The following is a 27325-nucleotide window of genomic DNA, read 5'->3' as shown; positions in this document are numbered from 1 at the left end:
CAAAACAGTGGACGTTTGAGCTAAATCGCAACATTATGCTCCCCCAATTTTTCGCAAAAATAATGGCTTCTTTTTATTACAAGATTTAAATTAAATATTACATTTTTTGATTTTCGAAAGCTTAATGAGATTTGTAATAAGCACTGTAAAATAAGACTAAATGTTTCCTGCAAAGTTGCTCTAACAGTTTGCAATAAATCATATGCAGTATATTACCATTATAACGGGAAACCCTAACACGTATTTTGCACTTGCTTAGAAAATTACTTTTCTTATTATATCTCGAAAACACTGACCTTTTTTCCGTTTTTTCAGCTCAGCTTCCTGTTCATCAACAGCAGCACCCAACAGCGTGAATATTATACCCGCTTGAGAATTGACACCAACAGCAGTTACCACCATTTTACCGCTACCCTCCATAACGTGTGTACCCGATAGTACCACGGGATCGACATCGACACCTTTCTTAACGTGATCTGATTCACCTGTTAATGAAGATTCATCGACCTAAAATATAGAGCGCAGAGGGTTATAGATATATATGCTGATACATATTATGCACAAACGTGAACCAACTTATTACCTTTAGATCGTTACTTTGTATAAGTATACCGTCGGCTGGCAACAAGTCGCCATACTTGATCTGTGCAATATCGCCGACAACAATATCCCCAACAGATATTTGACAAACCTCTCCGCCACGAATAACCGAAAACTTATGTTCACCTTCAATACGATTTTGTAGCCCACGAAATTGTCGCTCTTTTGAATAATCATTAAATGCTGTAACAAATACGACAACAATGACTGATATCAAGATGGCTAAACCCTCAATCCAGCCATGGTGATCCTCTTCTTCTTGTAGTAAGGCTAAAACATAAAAACAAATTACATATTAGAACAACGCTTATAATTCAAACAAAAAAAGAAAAAAAAATAATGTGGATTCAAGTTCGATTCTAAAGAGAACTATAGCAAACAATTTCTAAACTATAAGCAAAATACTCACGTGCATCCTCGTCAGCGGGTTTGTAAAAAGATAAACCAAGTGAAACTAAAGCAGCTACTTCTAGAATAATGAGTGTGACATCCTGTAGCGCTTCCCAAACTAAAGTCAAAAATGTTTTTGGTGGCTTCGGTGGGATGACATTTGAGCCAAATGTTTCGCGTCTATGTTCAATATCAGATCTTGATCCTCGCAAACCTTAAAACAATGTATATTTAAGTTATGTTTGGCAATAATACGGAGCGAAAGCATTCCCATCAATTTACCATCGTTTGTGGATGTATATAATTTGTCACACAACTTATTGACACCACCAACTTCGCTTATTTTCACTACGCCTTCCCGACCACGATGCTCCATGAGCTCTCGTAGTTGTTTAAGAGAAATCCCATATTGCGTCGGTCTTCCATCTATTGTGGCCATTTGTTAAAAGCAAAACTGAAAAAAAAATTAACAAATTTAATTAATTCGTTACTCTATCGTAAAATAATTTAACAATTAAATTAAAATTATAATTTAGATAAAAATATATATTATATTAAAATTATAATATATATGACATTTAAATTATAATTTGATGGTTGTGAACCGTGTTAGACAAATTTTAATTGATCTTTCCAATTCCTGATTTTTTTATTTATTTTTATCAATACCTCTCTTCCGCCCAAAGCTCACGAAGTTAGTTCGGGGTATTTTGTACTGTGGCGACCTCAGCATTAAGGTTGATAACTTTAAAGCTTTGGGTACTAAGACATTTCTATGGAATTCTGTGCGTGTATTTGAGTTACGTTGGTTACGCGCACCAAATGCTTTTAACACCAAATAATGCTATTTTAAATATAAAGTTTTTCGGTAAACTAAATAATTAAATGAAGAGCTCATTGTGCTCATATCAAGCATTCAAAGAGGAAGTTGTTTTAGCCACCAACCCACATTATATCCAAGACTTTGCATTATCTTAATTTTGCAAAGATAGCGGTGGTATGAAGTCCACCGAACATTGGGGAGGCTAGTGGAAATATTGGCCTGATTTTACCCATTTTTGTCACAGAGTCACACTATTATAAGCAACACATCTCATTTATATATCTTTCGCATATCTGAGAGTTTTATCGATATTCTCTGTAAAAAAATTAGCCAAAAGCACTGAGCTCTTCATGTTCTATATTTGGGGCCTTGAAAATTTGTAGTCCTATTTCGGTTTTATTCTTATATCATGTTCCGACAGTAAATTTGAAATGACTTATAGTGAAAATCAGCTCTAATTAAACAAATGTAACCAACAGATGGCGCTTAATCAGAGTCGCACAGGGGGATTTCGAGTAGTTCAGCTTCAAATCACTTCGGTGATTATAAGGTGTTAGTTTTGTATGGCGAAATCTTGTTAAATCCAGCGGTTTAGTGAGTTAAACTACTCAATAGCCTAAACCTCGCGGATTAGTGTCTGTGGGAACATAATTTTAGATTTTTATACGGACAATGTCACACTAGAGTCGTTCCTGAGACTTGGTCCATAAGTGGGTGGTGTCACCGTCATTCTTCAAATCAGTCTTAGTGCAACTTTTCTGTAGCATATTTACCATAAAATTTATTTATTTAAATTTATTCTTTCCAGTGCTTGTTCTAACCGAATTAAACCACTTTTGTTAATCTTTGTATTGAAGGTAGGCGTAGTTATAATCCGATTTCATTCACTTTCACAGCATAATAAGAACAGTGTCTTAAGGGAGTTACGTCAAGCTATCATGTTATTTTCATTTCATCATGGAAAGACTTACGCCTGAACAACATTTACAAATTGTTCAACTTTATTACGAAAATTGACGTTCTGTAAAGCAAGTACTTCGCGACAAATTCTGTTCAGTGATGAGTCCCATTTCGGGTTAAATAGGTATGTAAGCAAGCAAAATGTCCGTATTTGATTCAAGAGCTGATATTTCAAAAAAAAACATCTGTTTGTGGGCCAGTGGAATCATCGGTCCATATTTCAAGCTTTTTCTCAAATACTTCGATCTGCTATTTTTTTCTTTTAGAACGAAAGTCACATTTATATCTTATTAATAACAATAAATCGGAAAAAAAACATTACAAAAATATGTATATGTTTTCCTATTATCAGCGAAGGCACTTAAAAGAGGAAAATTGCAAACAACATTTTTTATTTGTGATTTAAATATTACAGGCATTTAAGCGGGAAATGCACTTAAGCGGATGGTCTTATGCAGGGAAATGTATATGTAAATTTAGAGAAAAAACAACGATGCCGCAAAATATTGTCACTTAAGCGGGAAAGGCACTTAAACGTGTGAGCACTTAAGCGGGGATCACTGTATAGACTTTTGGATATGTAAGGTCTAAAGTCTTTGCGGACAATCCCGCTTCGATTCAGAACTTGGAGCGAACCTTCACTCATGTCAGGTGCCAATTACAAATCGAAATGCTAGGACAAGTCAACGAAAAATTTATTCAACGGATGAACCATCTGAGGTTTAGAACTAAACGCCAAAGAATATGCATTCGAATGATAATAAATCATTACACATTAAATTTTGAATTTTCGTAGACAGTCAAGCAGCAATCAAGGCAACAACCTCGGTTTGCATTTCGGCCAAAAGTGTTTTGAATACCAGGGTGGCAGTGGAGAGAGTTGCTAGGAACACGTGTCTTAACTTCTACTGGATGCCAGGACATAAAGGCATTGAAGGCAACGAGATTGTGGACGAAATTGCCAAGAACGGTGTAAAATTGTCCGGGAAACGCGACCGACATTGGCAAACTCATGCACTTTCTATACGATGATCTGGACAGGGTCATGACAAGAAAAATACTAACACGTTGGACAAATATACCGGGGTGTAAAACCGCTAAAGCCATGTGTAAAACGGTAGACCAGAAGTACACAAAACTCATACTGTCACTCGATAGAAGGGACTGTAGTAGTTTGGTGGGAATACTCACAGGCCATTGTCTGGTGGCGGCACATGCCTACAAAATGGGACTCACAGATCGAGATGACTGCAGGAAGTGCCAAGAGCAAGGTGCAATAAAAACAATGAAGCATCTCCTGTGCACCTGTCCCGCATTGTCAAGGCAATGACTTCGCTACTTGGGGGCCTCACAATATGAGAATCTGAAAGAAGTATCGAAAGTGAAGCCACAAAGACTTTTAAAATTAGCGTCAAGCGCAGGCATCCTAAAGGATGACTACTCCTCGTGGACAACGTCTGGTATCGCAAAGGACCTAAATGGTCTAGGTGTGGCGTATTGGCCTACCAGTATAACCTAACCAACCTAAGTTGGGAATTTCGAAATGAATCACCCTTTATATATATATATATATATATATAGATTGTAAGTTACAAAGAATTAAGTGTTAAAATAAGAAGCTTTAACCTTAAACATCCGCAATGGTGCACAAGAGTGTGCATGTGATTTGTGTACATATTGCTAATTTTTATACTCTCGCAACAAAAGTGGCTAAGAGAGTATTATAGTTTTGTCCACATAACGGTTGTTTGTAAGTCCTAAAACTAAACGAGTTAGATATAGGGTTATATATACCAAAGTGATCAGGGTGACGAGTAAAGTTTAAATCCGGATGTCTGTCTGTCCGTCCGTCCGTCTGTCCGTCCGTGCAAGCTGTAACTTGAGTAAAAATTGAGATATCTTAATGAAACTTGGAACACGTGTTCCTTGGCACCATAATAAGGTATTTTGTATATATCTTGCAAACCAATAAAGCTATATAAACCAAACTTTCTGCAGTCGTTTCTTTTAGCCGTTTCCTTATACAGACCAAAAATGAAAGAAATGGGATAATAACCACGCCCACCTCCCATACAAAGGTTAGGTTGAAAATGACTAAAAGTGCGTTAACTCACTAACGAGAAACGTCAGAAACAAATTTTACATAAGAAATGGCAGAAGGAAGCTGCACTGAGATTTTTTTACCAAATGGAAAATGGGCATGGCGTCGCCCACTTATGGGTCAAAAACCATATCTCAAGAACTATTCGACCGATTTAAATGAAATTCGGTATATAACACTTTCTTGGCACCCTGATGACACGCGTGGAATATGGGCGAAATCGGTTCACAACTACGTCTACTTCCCATATAACTCAATTTTGAATCCTTCTGATTCTTTCACTTTATAATGTATACATAAGGAACCGATAAAGATAGCGAAATAAAACTTTACAGAAATACTGTATTTGAGCTGTGACATCACTTGTGGAAAAATTGTCAAAATCGAACCATGACTTTTCAAGGCCCCTGATATCAAACATGAAGAACTCAGTGCCTAAGGATAATTTTTCACCGAAAATATAGGTAAATCTCTAAATAAATTGCGAGAATATAAAACGTTCTGTTGCACCCGAACTTAGCCTTTCCTTACTTGTTTTTGCTAAATTATTATTTTAAATGTTTGAATTTCATTCACTACCTTTTGTATTTACGAAGCCAAAGTTCACGACATACAAATATGCACCCTACTGTAGGTATGTGCCAGCAGGCAGTTAATCATCTGTGCACATACACACAAACGTAGCTGTTTCATGCACAGAAAATTTTAAATATTTTTGGTTTGAAGAATTTTTTATGTACGCTCGCAAAACACATACGCCGAAAAAATTCGTACCATCTGCACATATGCTTTTATATTAATCGCACCGAATATAGACAATACATATAGGAAAAATAAATACATACATACAGCTACCTATAGCACGGGAACATAAATTTATACTAAGTAAATTTGCATGTTTGAATAGACACAGGCTAAATAAACTGTCTGGTTTTTTAGATGGGCATCCGTACGCTTGCTTGTGTTGTGTACCATGAATATTAATAACTGTAAATCGCAAAGCAAAAATAAAATACTCATACGCACCGAGTTTACCATTAGGAAAAGATAATTTATATACAAACATTCTGTAAAAATATAAAAATAGACACACAATTTTTGCATATTTTAAATTTTTTCATATAACTTCTTAATTACATATACATACATATATACATACACATATGCTTGTTATAATTGTTTAACCAATTTTGCTATTGCTTAGAGATTTTGGTATTACAAATATGAAGATTTATGAAGTACTGATGATCAGTTGTTGTAGTCAATTCAATACAATTAAATAATAACCCATGTAAACATCATCACAGCAGTTCTTTAAGCTTCAAAGAACTGATTAAGGGATTGCAACTAGTTAGATTTTTTTTCACAAAAATCTATTTTATATAAATTTCATTTTCGTAGAGTAAATAAACACGTTGTTTATTTTAAGTCAATCCGGCTTAGTAGGCAGGTAGATGGCGCCTGGTTTTTCACAAAACAGTGTTTTGAAAGTCGGTGAACAAGATTTCAGGGAAATAGCTGAACCGTTTAGTCTCAAAGATTTACACAGTCTGCTAAACTATATGTTCTAGTACATAATCAAAGCATTTTTGTTACCAATAAAATTATTTTAAATTAAGTAAAAAAATTATAACAAAAATCTTTTTTTTTTAACCCGACACTTTGTAAAAAAATTGGTTTGCGGATTCCTCCGATAAATTACAAGTTTGTACATTACTTTAACGAAATCCAATTGATTTTTTTAATTTCAGTTGAACCACTTCAGAGTTAAAGTGGTCACCGCAAAACGCCTTATTTGGAAGCGGTGCTTGGAGAACAGCAGTAGCAGCTTCAAAAAAGCTATTTTTACAAATTAAAAAATATGCAATACTCTAAAAAGTTACCATAATATGTATACAAATTCTTAGAATAATAAATTTAGCAGTTTTCTCAGCAAAAATTTGGAAAAATCTCATTTTTAGGGCTCCTAACTAGATGTAACCGCTTCTGTTATTATGCATAAATAATGGGAAGTATAGTATTTATCGAATTTAATGGAAACAAACTAAAGCACAATGTTAAACTTATTACAAATCTCGAACTTGTATACAAGGTAACGAACTTGCAGACCAACTGACAAAAATGGCAGGTAGAGCCAGAGCCCTTGATTGCAGTTGGTCGACATATTGTTCTCAGAAATCGTCTCGGGGATATAATCATAAACGGTGTTAGCTGGTATATTGTGCTAATAGGGAGGGTACAGTGCGTTCCTCAATTATTAATTTAAACTAATTTAAGTTGTATAAAGTAAAACAATTAATTTTTATCTAACTCCGTATTTATTCGCATATCATTTCATCAACGGGCCGTACAGATCCATTGAAGTTTAAACGGACAGACAGTTCGATTCCAGTTAAACAGGAAGAAATACTTCTCAACGTCACAGTTGCTGACGACGAAAACCGTTCCCACGACAGTCGGTACTACGCAATCGGAAATGAATCAGAATTTTCCAGCGGCCATGGACTGTCAAATCGGCAGCATTCCACAAAATTATTTGGTTAATTGTTTTATGCCGCTGAATCGCTGGAATCGCTGGAAACTGCAAAATGGACCAGCTTGCAAGGGAGGGTATCCAGCAACATTGACGCCGGAGTGGAAGCGTGTAGGTAGTCCATGGTCCACTTGCGTTAGAGCGCTGAATACACTGACTTCGAGTGAGTTCTCCAAACCCTGGACAATAACCAGCACCTGTGCGGTATCGAAGTCTTTCTGGCCCATAGTGGATCGCAAACGGTCATTCCAAATGCTGTCGCTTAGTATGCATACACGCGGCGCGGTTAGGGACCAAGCCAGACGCTGGTTGCCAAAGTTGTTAGAAGCAAGACGAAGCGGACTCAGCCAAACACTTCCTTCTACAATGTTCAGCGTTAACCAGACTGAGGTTGAAACACATTGGAAGGCATGCCTACTTCAACCCAGTGAAGTAACTGTCATCTTCATTAGCCGACTTAAAACCTTTATAATATCGCTCCAAGCGCTTTGTTGAATCATAAGTGTTTTGGCAATCCGTCAGCATAATGTCACAAAGGACAGTCGAAACCTCGTCGAAACTGTCTAAGTGAGACTCTCTGCAGTTGCGGGGCTCTACCACTTAACCTAAACTAACCTGCGGTTGACGATGGATGCAACAGAATATTTTAATCGCCTTAAATAAAATACCTTGCCGATATACATACGTACATACATATAAACCTATAAGCAATTTTGTCTCGACAAAATTTCGACCAAAATATTCAAAACCTATTCATTTCGGGTTTTAGTCATTTCAGTCGTAATCAACGCGTGTGTCACATGCAATGATATCGTCACTGTTACAGCCAGACTTCGTCTAAAACGATTGATATTTTGTAATAGCTTTAAGAAATTCATTAATCATAAAATGAGCCATAACAGTTATGGTAAGTTAAATCCAAACTCGGTATACCGATGGGTGACGCCAGCGCTGAAATTATTACGATTGCTTGTCTCAGCAAACTCAGCAAGCATAGAATGTATGACGTCAGACATTTTTTACTTACACATGTACAGACGTTAAGATATGTGTTTATATATACCTAGATGTATATTTCTAATGGCACGGAGAAGCAATCTTGCCATTGTCTGGCAAAATACATATGTATATATCATATATACATATGTGCATAGATGACTGCTGTCGTGTGCAGACGATGATTTTGAGTTAAAAAACAACATTTAAGAAACCCTACCAGACTTAACCAGCATTCCAATATTATTTATAAATAAATAAAAATTAAATTACATAATATTCAGCACAAAATAATATTTGTATCTCCTAAGCAAATTGCTGAGCAGTTTACGCTATTTACTCTACTCAATACTTGCTTTGATGAAACACAGTCGTTATTTAAATATATGCATTTGAATTAGGAAAAAAGACTAATCTCGTTACAAAGGTTTCAGTAATACTGCTGACCACAGCTGATATATCTGATATACATACATGTATGTATGTACATACACAAATAAACATATTGCTTAAGATTATCTCCAGTAAGTATGTATATACATATGTGTACAAGAAATTACACACATATATTATATACATACATATATACAATATATCACTCAGTATGGGGTTGTATGATTCAACTACAGCGACTATCCCAATTGTTTTTCGAATCTTTGGCAGTGTACTGTTGGCAAACCGAAAACATGAGTATCTTTCTTACTGATATGGGTAGTGTAGGCAACAATGTTACCACCCACAATTAAGCGGCACAATGTATGGTATGTTTGTACAGCCGATTAACTTTGGAATTTTCAAACTCATATATTGTACATTCTGATTAAGTTTTGTATGTGCTGTAGCAATAATCTATAACAAAGGAAGGCTTAAACATTTCATTAGCGACAATCAACTAAATTTTGAAGCTTATAATGCACACTGCCTGTTAACTGCATTATTAGCAAGACTTTAATACGATAATAAGTGTGTGTCTTGGTTAGTAGTTTTGTTTTATAACTCAGACCCAGTTAGCAGCAGTAGCGCAATTTTGTTCTTCCTTGATATGCAGCTTGTTGGTAACAATTATAGGTTTAGCACTTGTTGCGTGTATGACGTACGTCTGTTATACAAAAGAGCGGGGTTTTTCATTACCTGCATATATGGTATAATCATCGGTCCACATTTCTTTAAAAATGATACCGGTTAAATGTAACCGTTAATGGCGACCGTTATAGCGCCATAATAAAACACTATTTAATGCCTGAAATAGAAGCTCGTGATCTCGGCGGCATTTGGTTTGCACAAGACGTCGCCACTTCACGCACAACGCATCAATCAATGGATTTATTGAGAGAACCCTTCGGTGAGCAGCTAATTTCCGTTTTGGGCCAGTTCGTTGTACCGTTAGACTTTTTCCTGTGGAGATGTGTAAAGTCTAAAGTCCATCCGTCCAATACCACTTCGATGCAGGTGTGTCATTCTCCAGTTACCATTCGAAATGGTCGAACGAGTCAACGAAAATTGGACTCAACGGTTCATTTTCTGTGTTTTTTTCTTTAAAAATTTGAGAATAGCGAAATGGTTCACTCGTTAGTTTCAATATATGTATGTACGTTTCATAGCTATAACACGGATTTCTTCAAAATTATCGCATTTAATTTTAAATATGCAATTTTCGGTTCATTTTATTTAAATGTGGAGAAGGTAACAGTTAAAATTTTTTGCAATGGGTAACTGAGAGTTGTTGTCCCATTATGGCATGATACCCTATAACAAAAGGACGGTCTTATAATGTACAATCCGTCTATGGTTGGGCGCTAGGTTGTTGGTACACACGCACATTTGGTATACAATTAAACAATAGCCACGAACTCAACTCAAGAAGGTCGTTGAAAAGAAAATTTTTACACATTATATATCTAGTTAGTAAATATATAATATACATATATACATAATAATATATATATATATATATATACATAATAATATATATACATATATAGATAGTAGAACATATCACATAAAAGTAATTGTTTCGAACTTAAAACAGTAATAATATGCTATATAAAATTTGAAATGAAATGTAACAGTGTTAATAAAAAGTTCTTTTGCTTGTTAGGATAATATATTGTTTATACTTATATATTATTGTGTCATGACTGCGCATGTGTTTGCCACAGCCAACTGTCCGAAACTTGCGACCTTTTAAAGGCGATTATAGCTTTGCTCAGCTTCTGGTTGGCCTAGTTTGCATGTAAGACATTGCATTTTCGCTATGTGTATACATGGTCAACTTTGTATAGTGATATATACGCTACACCAAATTATGTATATTCATTGTGCGAATTACAAACGACCTATCCTAAACCATGCAATTCATAAACCCTACAACCAATAGTCAATTGAAAATCTAATTTTCGTCTATATAAGTATTAGAGGAATAGATATAAATAGATATTAGTTGAGGTATACATCTTACGATCTTCGGTCTATTGTGCGCTCCAATGAAACCTACGACTCCATTAGTCCCAGCCCCCTAACCAAATCCAGTATAGTGCTGGATGTACGAGAGTGTATGAGCTTCTCAGTTGGACAACTGTTCTAGCTAGAAATATATTTATATACCGTTACAAATCGTTGTTGTTACGGTTACTCAAGCCTGTCAGAACCAAGAAGCCTAAACTAATTGTCCACGAAATCATTCGTTACAAATCGTCAAACTATTTGCTTATACAAATATCTTGGGCACTATTCACTTCACTTCACAATAAAATCTTTTTCTGCATATTTCAGTTGCCGGAATAATCAAACAAAAAATTTATACACAAAAGATAACGAATATACGCTCCAACGAATCCCTTGTGTTTCAGCCATTATTGCTCATACAGCAGTACAATATGTTTTTGGAAACTATTGCCTAGAGTTGTATGTTCTGCTTGAATGGAAAATATTACCGTATATGCTGCTGATTAGTACAACAAATTATAAATAAAATCAAAGGAGAAATTTCAAAACAAGACACACATATGCTGGCCCTTTGTAAGAAATGTGCGCTAATGTTTCCAATTTACTATGATCCAACAAATTTACGTTAATATGATGAAATATACACAATCAAACAAAAGGGAAGTCGAACATTATACATTTAACAAATTATACTGATTTGTACGTATGATGAATATTTGCAAATACGTGTTTGTACAATGATAAGTAAAATAATGTAGTTCTTAAAAAACAGTAAAATTACCAAAAACATCAAAACTCGAATAAACGTACACATTTCATGTGTAAACGATTTTCATTAATGTTTTCATACAATTACATATTAATTCCTATAACCTGCTGTAATAAATCGCAAAATTTGTTTGAACTGCGCAGAGGTGTAGTATGATTGTCGAACGAAATTGGTGATACTACTTTCAATACGAATTTAGATATGCATACCATATGTGCCGCAAAGAGTCAAGTTATTTTTCATTTTGGTCAAAAGTGCTGCTTTTCGTCCGTTCTCGAGCATTTTAACAGTTTTCTTTGCATGAACTTGCAGTTGGGTGGAAAAATAATAAAAAAAGCATGGATTACTCGACAAATCTTGACTGTAGTTAAAAAGGGAAATGCGATTTCAAAATCGAAACTTTTTGGTGTTTAGATAATGCAGCACATACAAGCCAAATTGACGTTACAAACATTAAAAATATTTTTTGCTCTAAACTTCTTCAAACTCTGTTTTCCTATCACTTGACAACGGTATAATTCAAAATTTTGAAGTTATTTTTGTTTCCAAAAATCAATCTACGCGTTCGGTTGGCAAAATCGATTAGAGTACTTTAAGCGTCATAATTTAACTTTGTTAAAGGCTTTGGGCATAAAGTTAAAGCTGTGGATCAACAAAAACAGGTTTCTTAAAGCTGGTCTCTATGAGTATTATGTACCACATATTTTACATAAATGTGAAAAATGAATTATTGTATCATTTCGAATAGATCACTAGATCCCTTAAAGAAATTGAAAATTGTATTATCTACTACTATTATCTAATGACTAACAAATCATTTGCTAGTTGCCTATAAATCTTTGGAAATTTGTGGAATGTCCGTTGAATTATAATATGCATAATACAAAAACATAATAAAACTGCTTGCATTTCTACGATTTTTCTTACTTATTTATATGAAACATAAAAATTAGTAAGTTGTTTATGGATCATATGGTATATTTCACCATTAGTAAAATAATAAAAAAATACTATATATATATTTAATAGTAAAAATGTCAGTATCTGTAATTTTTTCGAAAAACTGTAATCTATTAGACACAATAACTGTGTATTGCTATTTTCTTAGAAGTGGTCAGTGACATATTGTTTCTTATACAACGAACGTAAACGTATTTAGTTAAGGGAGTATATCTGGGAAAAAGTGTATGAATTATGAGTTTAAAAGAGAAGGTAAACGCTAAAAATAAATGAAACAACCCATTCGATATTTCGCATATTTCAGAAATTTACAAACCATAAGCAAAGTTCAGTATTTGCAAAACTAAAAGAACTCTTCAAAATTATACTTATATTAAACTTGAAAATGACACTGCATACATTCATTAATATGGTTAAGCAAAAATAAAATGATTTGTATCGTGTTTTAGGAACTTTTTGATTATTATCAAAGTTGCTTAAGATATGTCCATTTATACGTATGTAAATTTTAGTTAAATTACTTTCACATTTACTGGCTTTGATTAGTCCGTTTAATTTATTGGCTTATAAGAAATGTACTTTTTTATGGGAAAGGCAAAATTTCTATATAATTATAACTTCCAACACCCATTCCAACCTTCCTATTACAAATTTTTATATATGTATATACATATATTTTTATTCACAGTTGTGCACCAATATTGCTTTCTGCACATGTTTATTGTATCATTAAAAAGTTTTGGTCGACTGTAATTTTATTCAAATAATCAATTACAAATAGCTTTATATATTACCACTGTTGATGCAGCAAGAATTTACAGCAACAATAAATGAAAGTAAATGAAATCTCAAAACCAAATTGTTAACCGATTACGACGAACAACACGAGCAAGAGAACAAACGAACGAATGAGACAACACATCCACCGCGTAAAGACAACACCCGGGCAACGTGCACTATGAAATGTGGTTATTGCACAGTGTATTTCCAAAACAACAATCGGGATTCTATACTTTATATCGCGATACGATCTTACCCGTTTTCTTTCGCTTTAATACAACTATAAAAGGCGTAATTTTGTGGTATTTGTGTGCGTGCACACAAAAATTCCCACGGAGAATCCTCCAACGAATGTACTAATGCTTCAAAAATTTTGGTTCAACTGAGTCAAAAAATGTCTCCTTTGGCTGCATTGCTCCATATGTCATTCAAAAGCACAGAGCGACTAGTAAGAAAACTTTTTGTGGTAGGTTTCTCAGAGGTGAATAGCGACCTGCTTTCTTTAAATAGTAAGCTTATTTTATTTGACCCCCACAATAATAATAATAAATAAATCATGGACAAATAAAACACACTTAGCTTACTTCATATATTCGCTTATAGTGCTGAACACAAAGACGACGACACGACGTAGCGACGGTTGATCACAAATGTCGCTTTGAAGCCAGCGTCCTGAACATTTTGAAGACGGCAGCGACATATCAAACAGCAATTTCATTGTTGCCGTACTAACATCTTTCACTTCAATAAAATTTACATATTTAGTTTAAAGTGAATTTATTTACGCAAAAAATGTAAAAAATGGTCGATTTATTTGTTTTAAATAATCGATTGTTATTATAAATGATATATCAAAGCTATTTTACGTTTCTGCTGGTAAAATAACGTCATACTTGTGAGAACTTTGAATAATTTTACATTTCACATCTTAGTGGCCATTGTCGTCGGCAAAATTAGAAACATTTCTAATTTGGCGACAACGACAACTACAAGCCTGTTGTCGCGTAGTCGTGCTGTTGTCAAAAAATTTGTGCCCATAAGAACGCGTGTATTTTAATATTTGACAGATGTCGCTCGTCGCTTGTCGTCTTCTATGTGTTCAGCACATATAAATTAATTGTGTTGGCAATGCGGGCCAGAACTCTCAGCTGATATGTAATTTATTTAACAAAAAAACGGTTGAATTTATGAATAAAATGTTCCTTTCGTTTACCGCTTTTCTATAATATTGTGACCTTTCAAGGAATCTGCAATCATTATTAGATCCGGGATGGTCTAAATAAATATGGATAAAGTTTTTATTTGCCATTTTGCATATCGAATAGAATTTAAAATGTTGGTTTGTTTAGTACTTGTCACAATAAGGCGAAAATAATTATTTATGGTTATTTCACTGAAAGTAGCATTAAACGTCATGTGTGCGGATCAAAGAATTGGAAGTTGCAACATTCTGTACCAGCTGAATTGGAATATTATGCATAACAATAATCAATAGTGGTACTCATTTAACGTTGCAATGAAATAAGTATAGTAAATTTGCAATATGGCCACAAATGTTAAATGAGCGCTCTTTGGCAATATTGTGGTAATATCAGCTTATTGTGAATTAATTGTAAGCATCCCAGCATGTCTTGGGTACTGAAACTCCATCACATTCAAAGAAATTTTAATAACACCATTACATACACACATATGCAACAAAGGGCAAAATGGGCATACACATTTACCTCAACTCTTCTCTCGTACAGCACTCTGAATGATAGAAAGAAACAACCAAAGTTCTCGTATTTGATCAAGTTTTGTTTTGAGCTATATCATGGCTGCTTGTGAATTATTATTTTGCGTGGTTTATTTAAATCAGTGATCTGCAGCCTAATTAAAGTTTAAATTATTGAAGCACCCATTTTTAAATAAGTAAAACGTAAAATAAAAGTTTTCTAAAGCCAAAATATGGAATTGAAGAAGGTAATACAGTAATACTTCATTGCACTGTCAATTCGAAGCACGCAATAGAAGCTACGCCTACAATGGTCAACATCAATGGCGAAACCATTGAATATGTAAATAATTGTTGAATATAATAATATTATCTTGCCTTAAATTCTAATTAATTTTCCACACAGATATTTCAAACTTCATATTATTGTAACAGCGTAGAACTTTCGAAGCGATGGAATATGTACTGCAAGCAAATCCAGAACTATGGATGCAAACGCTGCTACATGGAATACAAATCATTTACACAACAGATATTAGGTTTAATGTCACTTTTTTACGTACAATTAAACCTTTTGGTCAACACAAGCACGAGAATTGGAAGGAAGCAAGGCACGAGGAATTGAGGTGATTTTGTAACCGTTTGTCATCGCGACGTGTGTCAACTGGGTTTTGTCAATGAGCTAGAGGGAAAAGCAAATGCAGTATTTTTGGACGTACCGGCACCTCAGTTGGCCGTGCCATTAGCAGCTAAAACACAGAAATTTAAGGGTAAATTTAAGTGAATGTGATCATAAACATTTAAAAACTTCTTGTATGTTTAATTAGGAAGTCTTTTTTGATTAATTGTCACCTTGTATTGAGAATCGTAACGTTGTTGTATCGCTTTACAAGGACATGGATTCACCGAAATTAGTTCAATGGAAATACTACGGCAAGAGCATGGATGTTATGCCTAGAACGTTGCCCGTGCTATATTTAGAATTACTGCAACATAGGGTAATTATTACCAACTTTTATGTTGTAAAAATACAAATTTTACTTTATATTTAATAGAAACCCTCCTCCCAGAAATTGGATGAAGTGAAATTAATGAAAGAACAGATCTTACAAAAACTCCTAAAGAAACCAAAATAGTTCTCACATAATGTGCGCAGCTTACACTTCCAGGCTGCTCGGGGTATTTGCCACTCTTCCTCCAGCCTTTGTCAGATAGCAAAAATTGTTCAACTATTCAATACGTTTTACATATGTATATGGTGTAGTACGATAATACATGTATAAATTAAATATAATAATAAACACCTGAATGGCTTGATATTTTCAATAAATATGAAATATAATTAAAGATTTTGTGATTAAATTCTCATTTGGGATTTTGGTAGAACTAACCGAAAATAGCGGGTATAGTTTCTGGGCTTTTGTGGGTCGCAGTACTGAAAGTGGACGTGGAGTTTTGGTTCGCAGTTTTGGGTCTTTCATCCGTAATAGTACTATTAACAGTACTGAAAGTGCACATGTAGTTTTGGTTCGCAGTTTTGGGTCTTTCATCCGTGATTGTGCGAAGATCATTCACAAAATTGTGCAAGAGGTGTATATAAATTGTTAAATGATGAATGTGATGTGCAAGAAAGGGATGAACGATCACACGTACACAATAGTTTCGGGTACTTTGTCAATTCGCCCTTAATTGAAACTGCTAGTACCGCTCCCTGGCATTTCACCGAAGAATTCGCCGGTACCTTTCTTGCAGGGATGCCATGAATGCCACTGAAAAAGGTCTCGCATATTTGCAAGATTGTCGTAAAATGAAATGCATGAAAAAATTAACAGCTGTTTTACGATATTGTAATTTTGCGATGTTGCCATACGTTTACGACGTTAAATGAGTACCACTAATATGTTATATCACAATAACAATGCGAAATTTTAAATAATTTTAAATAATAATAAACTTGAAAAAGAAGTCCGCAATGGCGGAATTTAACAACCATAGTACAAAAAAGTCGTATATAAAGAGTATTTTTCACTTTTCCAACCAACAAAAAACTTGGCAAAATGGCGAACTTTTTGAAAAAAAAACATATAATTTTAATTATAAATATGCCTTATTATATTGGATCATTTTATAGATGACGATTTTAGGAATCACGTTCATTGTGATATTTTATCTGCACATTTTCAATTTGGTTCACTATGTTTCACATTTCCGTTTTCCATTTGACAATTCTTCTGTTGCATATTCCCATTCGTGGGTCGTGAACGTGTCTTGGGCCGTGTCGTAATCTTGTCTTCTATCATTCTTGCATTGGTCACAGAATCTGATTGGATTTTCGTCTTTTCGAATATAAGCAAACCAATATCGAATCAGCTGTTCTGCTATTTATTCATGGGAAAAAATTAGCAAGACATTTTTTTTGGAATTGTGATCACATAATTAGTACAAAACATTCACTCAAAAAATATAATTAAAATGAGAAGTTATTTTCTCTTTTATTTTATTTGGCAATGAAAGTAGCGCAAACGAAAAATAAAAGTTTTAGGAAATCACAGTAATTCGCTTTATGCTCAAAACAAGTCAAAAACAGTAATTATTTGTGTGTGAAAATTCATATTTAAGTGTATGTATATATTGTTTAACTTTTATGTAAAAATTTATATATTTCCATGATCTAATCTGAATTACTTATTTTGTAAACTTCTTAGCATATTTTAATTTTTTCCGTGGAATTCAATAATTACGTCATTTAGCTTTCTTATCTTATTTTTTAATAATAATTATATTTTTTCCAAAGCGTTTTAACGGCAAATCAAAATAAATTTGAACAAAATATCTAAAATCTGTCAGCCCTGAAGCTGTTGGTTTGTTTCTGATAGTTAAACCGATAAAATTGGTTTCCATGACACCTGAAACCAGTAAAATTTCTAATTCGAACATCAGAATCAGGTTTGAATTCTGATTCCGACAACTGTCAGATTCCACAACAACCCTGAATATATTTTTCACTTAGAATTTTAAATAATAATTAAGCACTAGCCTTGACTTCAGGTCTTTCTTTTGGTTTTATTATTTTGTACTACTGTGCAATTTGTCAGTTTTTCTTTCGTATTTTGATTTCCTCGCGTGTTTGGGGTCTTGAGTGCGTCACTCAACAGGAAATTAAAACCCAAAAAAGCTAACTGTGTACGAATGGCGTAATCTTGTCTTCTATCATCCTTGTACTGCGCTGTAAACCCAGTTAGAATTGGGAAGGAGCTCTCCGAGCCGTTCGGTACCAAACCAGGTTTTAGAATCAGGTGATTTCTTTTATCTGTTGCTGGGAGTTTTCTAGAGAAAGTTTTTACGCCATTATGGTCCTTTGAATATTGACAACGGCGAATACCGCAGACGATGCAACGACGACATTGACATAATTCAGCGTATAAATAGACAGCGGCTACGCTGGTTAGGTCGTAAGCACTACAGCTTGGAAGGTGAGTGATGCAGTAACCGCTAGTAGAATCAGATGAAGAGAAAGATCTGCACTTCGTTGGAAAGATCAGGGGGAGAGCGACCTGGTTTTGCTTGGTATAACCAATTGGTGCCAAACAGCGAGAAGGCAGAACGAATGGCGCGCTGTTATAAACACGGCTATAACCGCGTAAGCGGTGTCTACGCCACTTAAGAGAAGACGAAACGCATAATGGAGAACCTTTCAAAAAATTCAAAGTTTCTCATTTCTATTTATCAGTTGGCAAAATTTTAATTAGATTTGAAAAATTGATACACGTTATTGTTATGCTGTGTAAGAAACAAAATATTAATTATGTGTATGTAATCATATCACAATTCAGATAAATATAAATAGTGTAATCACTTCAACAATACAGTTACGTACTAAGCATGACGTTTGTCCATTATTGACGTCAATTGTGATAACTTGACTGGTCAGTCATTACGTAAACAAATATATATTTACGATTTTGTATTAAGTATACATATTTGCTTATGGGTTGGCAACGATTTATTGTTTTATAAAAGATTTTAAGATAAGTGCACTTGTTGTTTAAAGGGAATTTGGAGAACAACAACAAATTCGCGGTTAGCCGTATAATTATGCCAATTTTTCAGATGATTATTTCATGAAATGACTTGTGGCGAAAATATCAGGAGCGGCTGCGATAACACAGGAGATTCAAAACAGTACAGATATAAGCAATTATAACCGGTTTAACTAAATGAACACATGAAATACATATGTTTTAGGTGCATATGTATGTATGTCTATGTGTATGTATATTTGCAAAGCTGCGTATTTTTATCGAACTTTCTTAAAGAACACTTACATATAGTACTTAACATGTCATACTTTAGCGTAAGACATACAAACATACACAGATATTTCATAAATATGCGAATGAAAAACAATATGCACCATTTAACAGCGTTCTGGATTAAACAATTCTTGCAGTTTATTTAAAAATAACGATTTCGGCTTTCTGCCGTCGGTTTGCTAACCATGAAATTTTCATAAAGTACAAAATTTGCGCTTAAATTAACCAGGTTTCATGTTTTAAAAATTAATTGCGAATTGTTCACCTTCCATAACTCGAACTCTTGAATTGGCAAAAGAGGTCAAGTTTCATCCAAATTTCCTTCCATAACTCGAAGTTAGTCTCTTAGAGAGTAACTCGAAGTTTTTTTTGTGGATAATAGTGCTTTGAGTCATGGAAGTTCAACTGTATATACTTAGAATACAGCGTTTTTTATATTTTTTTATAAATTTAAATCGTTGCAAACATTTATGCATATTTCAAATTACATATCAGTTGTTTTCAGCTAAGGGAGATGAAATTATATTTAAACAGGTTCGCTTTGGTTAATAATATTTTTTCGCAGAATTTCGGCAACTCGTGCCATGTATAATATTTACGATTCAATCACTTATACTCAACCCGTGCAGTTTATGATATTAATTAATATTTATAAACATATTATAAAGCACATAACGAATATTTATTCAAATTAGCAATCACAACTTGTATGCAATCACACAGCTCAATAACAATAAAAAATTTGAAATTTTGCTTCAAAGTGCATTGACACTTACATGTACTAACTACAGACAGATACGATATCGAAATCCGACGTTATATGCAATTTATTGCTTTCCGATTTGTTACTGTTATTAAAACCGAAATTGAGCAGCGTTTAAACAAGCAGCACGTAACGGTTACAGCGCATCCACCGTTCAACTAAAAGGAATTCGATTATACCCGGTCGTATAAGTACTAAATTTGTGTTGCTCTGATTTTAAATTATTTGATTTTTATTTTTGATTGCGGATTTTGACGTGTTTGTAATTTTACCTGCCCACTAAACACGATTTAAATTATCTCTATTATCTCGTCATATTATCAGTTTATTTGATCATATTACGCTACCACTGCAATGTTGTCTTCGATGACATGTATGTATACAGCAGAGTTGCCATCATATCTTTTATGCGACATTATAATGCGAATTTTCCAAGAGTTCAAAAACATTGTCTTAAATGAATACGTAATACAATACATATACATGTATGTTATAACTAAATAAGCCTCGTCAATAACCAATTCTCAACAGCAGGGCATCCCTAGAACTTAGGGGAAAAATAAGAAAATATTCATACAGTTATTTAAGTACATTTTCAAAAATACTATACGAGTACGTGTGTACGTATGCATGTACGTATGTCTGTATGTATGTCTCTTATTACTCCTTTACTGCAATGACATTATAAATACGGCGAAATAAAATTCTGTGGAGTCATATAAATTAAATTAAATATACAGTGGAACTTCCATAACTCGAAGATCGCCATAACTCGAACTTTTAAATTGACAATAGCGTTTAGAAATCAAATTTCATACAAATTTCCTTCCATAACTCGAACTTCTATAACACGAAGTTCTCCATAACTCGAACTTTTGAAATGGCAATAGAAGTAAAATTACATACAAAATTCATTCCATAAATCGAATTTTTCGACCAGGGGAAAATACAAAATTTTAAATTTTACTATCGAGTCTGTATTTTAAAAGTGTCTCTCTATATCGCATGGAGGCTAACAAAAAATATGATATTATACTTATGGGTTGCGTAAATCATGTAACAAAGGCATGGGATACAGACTTCAATAGCCAAACAATAGCAAAGTGCAACGAAAAAATTACAGGATACGTGTTTTAACGTATTTACATAAAACTTTATACGAAGTAAATAAATAAAACTGTGTATAAATCTATATTTTACAGTTTTTTTAAATTCATGTTTTAATGAAAATTCTGTAACTCGAAGTTTTTTTGTGAATTATGGTGATTTGAGTTAGAGAAATTTCACTGTATATAAATAAATATAAATATCTGGATGACCTATGTTCCACCTAGAAACTATGGTTTTGTCAGCAGCCAACAGTGCTGAAACTAGTGATTTTAATGAAAAGATATATTTTCCCAAAATTCCTATGTGTAACGCAGAGCCTCAGGCAAATTAATTTGTTCATAACACACTAGCTAAGTTTATTTATATACATTGTTATGTCTATGGTGGCAGTCGAATCCCTGTACCATTTACCAATAACCATGCTGGTATCCACTTCACTTACGGCCCACTTCAACACATTTAATCGCAAAATTTTAATTTTTAATGTATCTGTACCATATATACTTTTTGTTTATCATGACTTTCCAGAAATACTTTAATTCTGTAAGAAACTCACAGGTATGTGAAAGGCATTACATTATACAGGGTGATCCATTTCGAGGTTTACTAATTAAAAAAAAAGAGACAGAAAATTAAAATTTTATGTTGAATGTTTATTATCATTCGAAAGAACATTATTTGGCATTTATTTTTTAAAGGTTATCACTTTAAAATTTTGGCCGCGGCTACGTTGAGTCGAATTTTCGATGACTCGTTCGAGCATGTCGACTAGCGACGGACACGCGTGATGTTTTGCTCCAAGGACTGAAAACAGGAAAAATAATATAGACCAAAACGCTCACTGTTCTCTCGATAAATCCATTAATTGATGCAATATGTGAAAAGTCTTGTTGAAACCAAATGAATCGCTGAGATCACGAGCTTCGATTTCAGACAGCAAATAGTCGGTTATCATGCGCAATAACGGAACCATTGACAATAAACCGTTTTTGGCGTTGAAATGGCAGCCCTTGAATATTTTCAAGTTGCTCTTCGCCCCAAATGCGGCAATTTTGCTTGTTTACATACTCATTGAGCCACAAATGGGCCACAACGCTGAACAGAATTTGGCTCGAAAACATCGTATCTTCTTGGAACTTTTCAAGAACCCATAGAGCAAATCGTTGACGCCTTGGAAGGTCGAGTGGTTATTAACGCCCTCTGGTTATTAACCTCTCTCATCCACAAGATCTTTGGAGCCGTCCGCGTGCGCAAGGTTATCAAACCATGAACTACACGGTAACATAAAATTAAATATAGAAAAAATCATTGTTTGCGAGGAAATATTGCTCCACCTCAGCAAAAAAAAATACCACACAGATCCGGCGGCGCACATTTTGATAATTTTTTTTTTCTTTTGAGAAAGTTTGTTATATCTCCTAAATTACTAAAGTTATATAGGTACACTATGTCATAGAAAAGATGACAAAAAATATCTACACACAGATTGGTTAAAAAAATTGAAAATGCGAAATTTGGTCGTAAATTTTCTATCACCCTGATACCGAAAATGAGAGAATGCCTTTGGGCAATTTTTTATCAAAAATGTATGAAATCGGTACCGGAATTACCCCAGCCCCATATATTATGTATAGCGATAGTCTAGTGGACCGAATTTGACTCATATAAATTGTGTGTTATCTTAATATAAATAAATAAATAAATGGCGAGCGTATAAAATGTACGATTATACCCGCACTTATCTCTTGCCTGTTTGTTTTTGTTTTGTTTTATAGACCAAGTAATGGCGTGACTATGAAATGGTCCTCGACTTTGTTTAAAATATAGCCAACTATTGGCCATTATTGAGACATACTTTCATGATTTAAGTAGCCGTTGCTGTCTTCTTATCTTACACAAACTTTAATATGCTTAGTGCCCACGTTCATTGTGGAGTTTCAATTCACATTGTTGGCAGTTCTTAATCAGCGTGCTTCTTTGAAGACAATGTAGATAAAATACATATCTGAAAAAGTCGCATAATGACTGCAGTGTGATAAAAATGTTGTCCAATAACTTTTGTTTACACTTTATATAGAATACGAGCATATGAAAGCTGAAAGTATATGAGTATGAGAGCACTACAAATATGAGAATAACAATAGAGGAGGATTCAATATTTTACTCTTATGGCATATATTTGTAATCTTTATACATACATAAGTGCGTATAAAAATAAAGTCGGGGTAGTTAAACTACGAAGCGGAACTAAAGTCCGCTAGAATAACGAAAACCCTTATATATATAATAGTATATGAGGTTGAGGAAATTTCTGGACCAAATCACACATTATATCCAAGAGCTTACATAACATTTCTAAAATATCTCAAATATTAACCGATATAAAAGTTGGTGTGGTTGTTAACCGATTTACATCGGAAACATAAGGGTGTCAAGAAAATATTATGCACTTAATTTTAATGAGATCAGTCGAGCAGTTCCTGAGTTATGGTTTTTGACCTAAAAAAGGAGCAATTTTGTTTTTAAATCTATGTGCAGCTCAGTTGCGCACGAAATTACCATATCGACTCCATAATTTGTTTATATAGAACAAATTTCTTCTGTATGGACATGTTTGACCTTCGTCCAATTAGCTACTTCATTTTTTAAGATTTCAGGTTAAGTTCAAGCCTATTTGTGTTGTGTTTGTACCTAGAGTACAAAATATACGAAAATAGTCAACTTCTGTGTTTAACATCTGTTTCCTGTATCTGAAAAGCTTCCGTTCTTTTCATGTCCGCCCCTCTTGTGAGACTTCCGTTTCCTTTAGTATATTAGAATTGTTAGGTGGCTTGTTCCTGGTTCCGATCACATCAGAAACTCCATGATGATAGCCATTTCCGTTGATATACTCCGGTTATCAACATCCGGTTTAGGTTGTATGCTCTTTCCCACGTAGTCCAGCACCGATCTGCAGGTTTTTCGACGCATATGTTTGCGGTGTCATCAGAAAAAGTGGCAGTATAGAGAATATACAAAACTGGACCTAAGATACGTACTTGCTCGCCAGTCTCACTTACAGTGCAGTGGGAACAAGTAGGAGCAGCATCAGTTAACGCTATACACCACTTACCCCACTACCTTCCACTTTCTATTTTTCACTAATAATGTCATCTAGTTCATATCTTTTATCGTTTAATAATACAGAAAACAATTTTTATATGTTAATATTCCATTTTTATTTTTTATTTACATAATATTTGATTGAGTAACGTAACAGAGTTACATACATACATATGAATATATTGAAAAAATGTAAACAGTATTGAAATACTTACCCTAATAGGTGGAGTAAAAGTTCTCAAAACTTCTTCAAGATTTTTTTCCATAAACTGTATATGTATAATAATACTGGACAACAGGATCGCCAATCTCTCTTTAAGATGTTTAACCACTCCTGTCGAGTTAAAACGAGATTTCATAGTCTTTAAGTGAAAAGAAAAAAAATTATTTTAAAGAAGCCAATATTCAATTTGAGAATTACTTACATAGCATTCGTGATTGCCGTCATTTTTAAACTTTCTACTGCCTCCACACTTGATTTGGAAATTCTGCTATTAAAGACGTTTACTCTACAATGTGACGATTCTCCTTATTTATAACAACCTTCATATCGACTATTGCTGTCGTGCAAATTTGCAGTTGATCTAAAATAAGTAAATAAATATACTTATGTCTACAAAGTACAGATGATTCGAACTTGTTTCCTCCTAATAATTTTGGCTGCTCTAAATTAGTTGAAACTTTGATAGTATCTCCTATAATTTTCCTAAAAATATGTTGAAGAATTTCCGTCGGTTTTCGTACAATACGCTTAAGACTTTGTAAATAATTCTCCAAGGCGTAGCATGAACCTGCAATTGGATCACCCACGAGTTCTACAGTTCCTTTCACTTGCAAACATTATATGAAACTGTTTTCAACGTATATTAAAGAAAAATTTCTACAGAAAGAGTAAAAATATTATGGGAAATTTGCAGATTTACCTCACGAAGCCTTTGTAAAGACAATAGTCTATATGCGCAAGGAAAGCGAATAAATTCATAATACTGGCCCTCAGATATTTAATGATTAAAAGCAATAATTCCAGTGTACAGACAGAACATATTTGCTGGAATCTCGGAGTGATGGTTTACAGATTTTCTACTAAATCGTAATAGACCTTTTATTACAAAAGTTAAAACTCCATTGATTTTTTTTTTGACACTCTGGTCGGCGTATTGCGTAATGTCGTCTATGTATTGTAAGAGTGACCTTTTGATGCACCTGGAAGTCGGTTCCGTTTCCAGCATATGACTGATTTCTACGATAACACCCTAGTAGACATTGCTTGGTAAGCAATTAATTATGCTCCTTTTCAGGTAGCATATCGGCCTCATTATATAGGAGTGCTACAGGAGACATCAAGAGGCAGCCAGCAGTATTCTGGGACGTATGTATCTTCCTCTGATGCATTCCACTGCATCCATACGACCATACCGGTGCTGCGTAATTGACGACCGGATGGCTGGCCGATAGCCTTGTAAATTGTCAGCAACGTTTCAGGAGGATCTTCTTGCAGTTCTGTACTTTGGTCACTATTGCTGTCGTATGTGGAATGAAGGAGTACAGATTGTCAAAGATAACAACCAAAATTTGAGGATTATTAACGGTCGGTATTGATATATTATCGACGTGAATGTTGTGAATGGTTTAGTCTGTACTTCTTCGACCAATTGGTAAAAGGGGTCGCCGTGGATTCGCAAAAAGCGAGAAAATTCAAGGAGATGGTCGTTCACTTTTTGTATTAAGGTCGATACTCAATGATGGTGAAAAATGAAACACCTTAAATATCTTTATCAACTAGTTGCTCAAACCTAAATGGGTTATAACCATATCCTGCGGCAGTGGTTATAGTAGGCTACTCCACAGCATTAAATTTATAAAACGTGTTTACATTTAAGTTTTCTTCCTGTGGTATAATCATTAATCTTCCGCCACACATCGCAACTGCTGGAAGTGAGGTTATAAATATAATATAAATAGTAGTAGTACCTCCACTGTTTATTGTATATAAGTCTCCAGGCTACATTTCAGTCTTCTAGAGCAAAAACCACGACACAATTGCGCTGCTTCTATACATAATTTCATATGGCACCTCAGCCTCAGCATCGGAGCAATCTAAGAGTAAATTGGTTTATTATTTATACTGTTTAATACATTACCAATAGAATTTGATAGAAATAAGAAAAATAATGTAAAGAATTAAAATCAATAAATACAAATATATGTAAACACATATCTACATATATATGTATGTTTATATTTATATTACATATATATGAAGCTACCTGTCCTTCTGCCAGTGTTATTGTTTTCCTGTACCTTTAGCATTAAAGAAAAATTCTCCCCAATCAGCGTTGCTATATGATCTTATCGTTTCCGAGTGTTGACGAATCCAAATCTTCCAACTGTGTTTGCATTTTCATCGTCAATTTAATAGATGCAGGTAAGAAGACTTCAAATAAATAAAGACATTAACATTAATTGAGAAATCAGATTTTGCTATACACTTTCATGGCAGTTATACATTTTGGTTGTTAAGTTTCATCAGCTGATTGCTATTTTATCAATAACAATTTCCTGCAGCGACATCTACCGTAGTATTTAGCTATTTTATCACAGCCAAATTTACCTGCAGAGTTGTATTGCATTTTTAACTCAAGGTGTATTTAATTAAAAATTTATGTAGAAATTTGATATTTTTATTTTATATTGTAAATTGATCTAAATCATCGTTTTAATAGAGTAAAAGCCGGTTTCGTTAACTACTGTGGCGAAAAGTTTATATTACTCTTGTTCCAGCATCAGGAAGAGGCTGACTATTTCTCGTTTTTTACTATACGTCAGTGTAATCATCTTGCTCGCTCTCTCTCATTGTTTTAGCACAAACCCTGCAAATATTTTTCCGCTCGCATTTTTTCTATTATTGTGCAAAGCCTATGTCATTGTTTCGTTAGCAGTGCCCTCTGCAATAGTTTATTTGT

The 27325-nt window shown here is 34.0% G+C and overlaps 1 protein-coding gene and 2 long non-coding RNA genes across 13 annotated transcripts in view; 1 reads left to right on the top strand and 2 right to left on the bottom strand.

Moving 5' to 3' along the window:
- LOC105219003 (plasma membrane calcium-transporting ATPase 2) overlaps window positions 1-20355 on the bottom strand; it is a 91715-nt gene extending 71360 nt beyond the window's left edge. For 3 of the 9 annotated variants that reach the window (XR_008472117.1, XR_008472116.1, XM_011194925.3), the window contains exons 1-5: window positions 13372-13763; window positions 1273-1444; window positions 1010-1204; window positions 584-870; window positions 297-507 (exon numbers count right to left, since the gene is read on the bottom strand). Coding sequence is in view for 4 of the 9 variants with exons in the window: in XM_011194925.3 (XP_011193227.1) it covers window positions 297-507; window positions 584-870; window positions 1010-1204; window positions 1273-1429 (850 nt within the window). In the remaining 5 variants the exon portion in view is untranslated. Of the gene's footprint in view, window positions 1-296; window positions 508-583; window positions 871-1009; window positions 1205-1272; window positions 1445-13371; window positions 13773-20163 lie in introns of those variants that run through there. The other 6 variants (XM_011194922.3, XM_011194924.3, XM_011194927.3 and 3 more) reach the window with 4 other exon arrangements.
- Window positions 14586-16383, top strand: LOC128922951 (uncharacterized). The gene is made up of 4 exons (XR_008472118.1): window positions 14586-15417; window positions 15481-15844; window positions 15902-16072; window positions 16130-16383. It is a non-coding gene; the product is annotated as an uncharacterized LOC128922951 (long non-coding RNA).
- A 1538-nt stretch (window positions 20356-21893) lies between the features above and the next one.
- On the bottom strand, window positions 21894-26955 carry LOC105219004 (uncharacterized). 3 transcript variants are annotated; one of them, XR_003752950.2, is made up of 4 exons: window positions 26630-26919; window positions 26334-26459; window positions 24788-24946; window positions 21894-24724 (listed from the first exon to the last, which is right to left on the bottom strand). It is a non-coding gene; the product is annotated as an uncharacterized LOC105219004 (long non-coding RNA). The 3 variants fall into 3 exon arrangements; XR_852129.3 differs by having other exon boundaries at window positions 21895-24724; window positions 24788-26459; window positions 26630-26796; window positions 26869-26955; XR_003752949.2 differs by having other exon boundaries at window positions 24788-26459; window positions 26630-26917.
- Window positions 26956-27325: the final 370 nt, after the last annotated feature.

This window comes from Zeugodacus cucurbitae, chromosome X, assembly GCF_028554725.1.
Source record: "Zeugodacus cucurbitae isolate PBARC_wt_2022May chromosome X, idZeuCucr1.2, whole genome shotgun sequence".
Taxonomy (NCBI): Eukaryota; Metazoa; Arthropoda; class Insecta; order Diptera; family Tephritidae; genus Zeugodacus; species Zeugodacus cucurbitae.
Note: the sequence above shows the minus strand (reverse complement) of the source record. Positions and strands in the feature narration are given on the sequence as shown.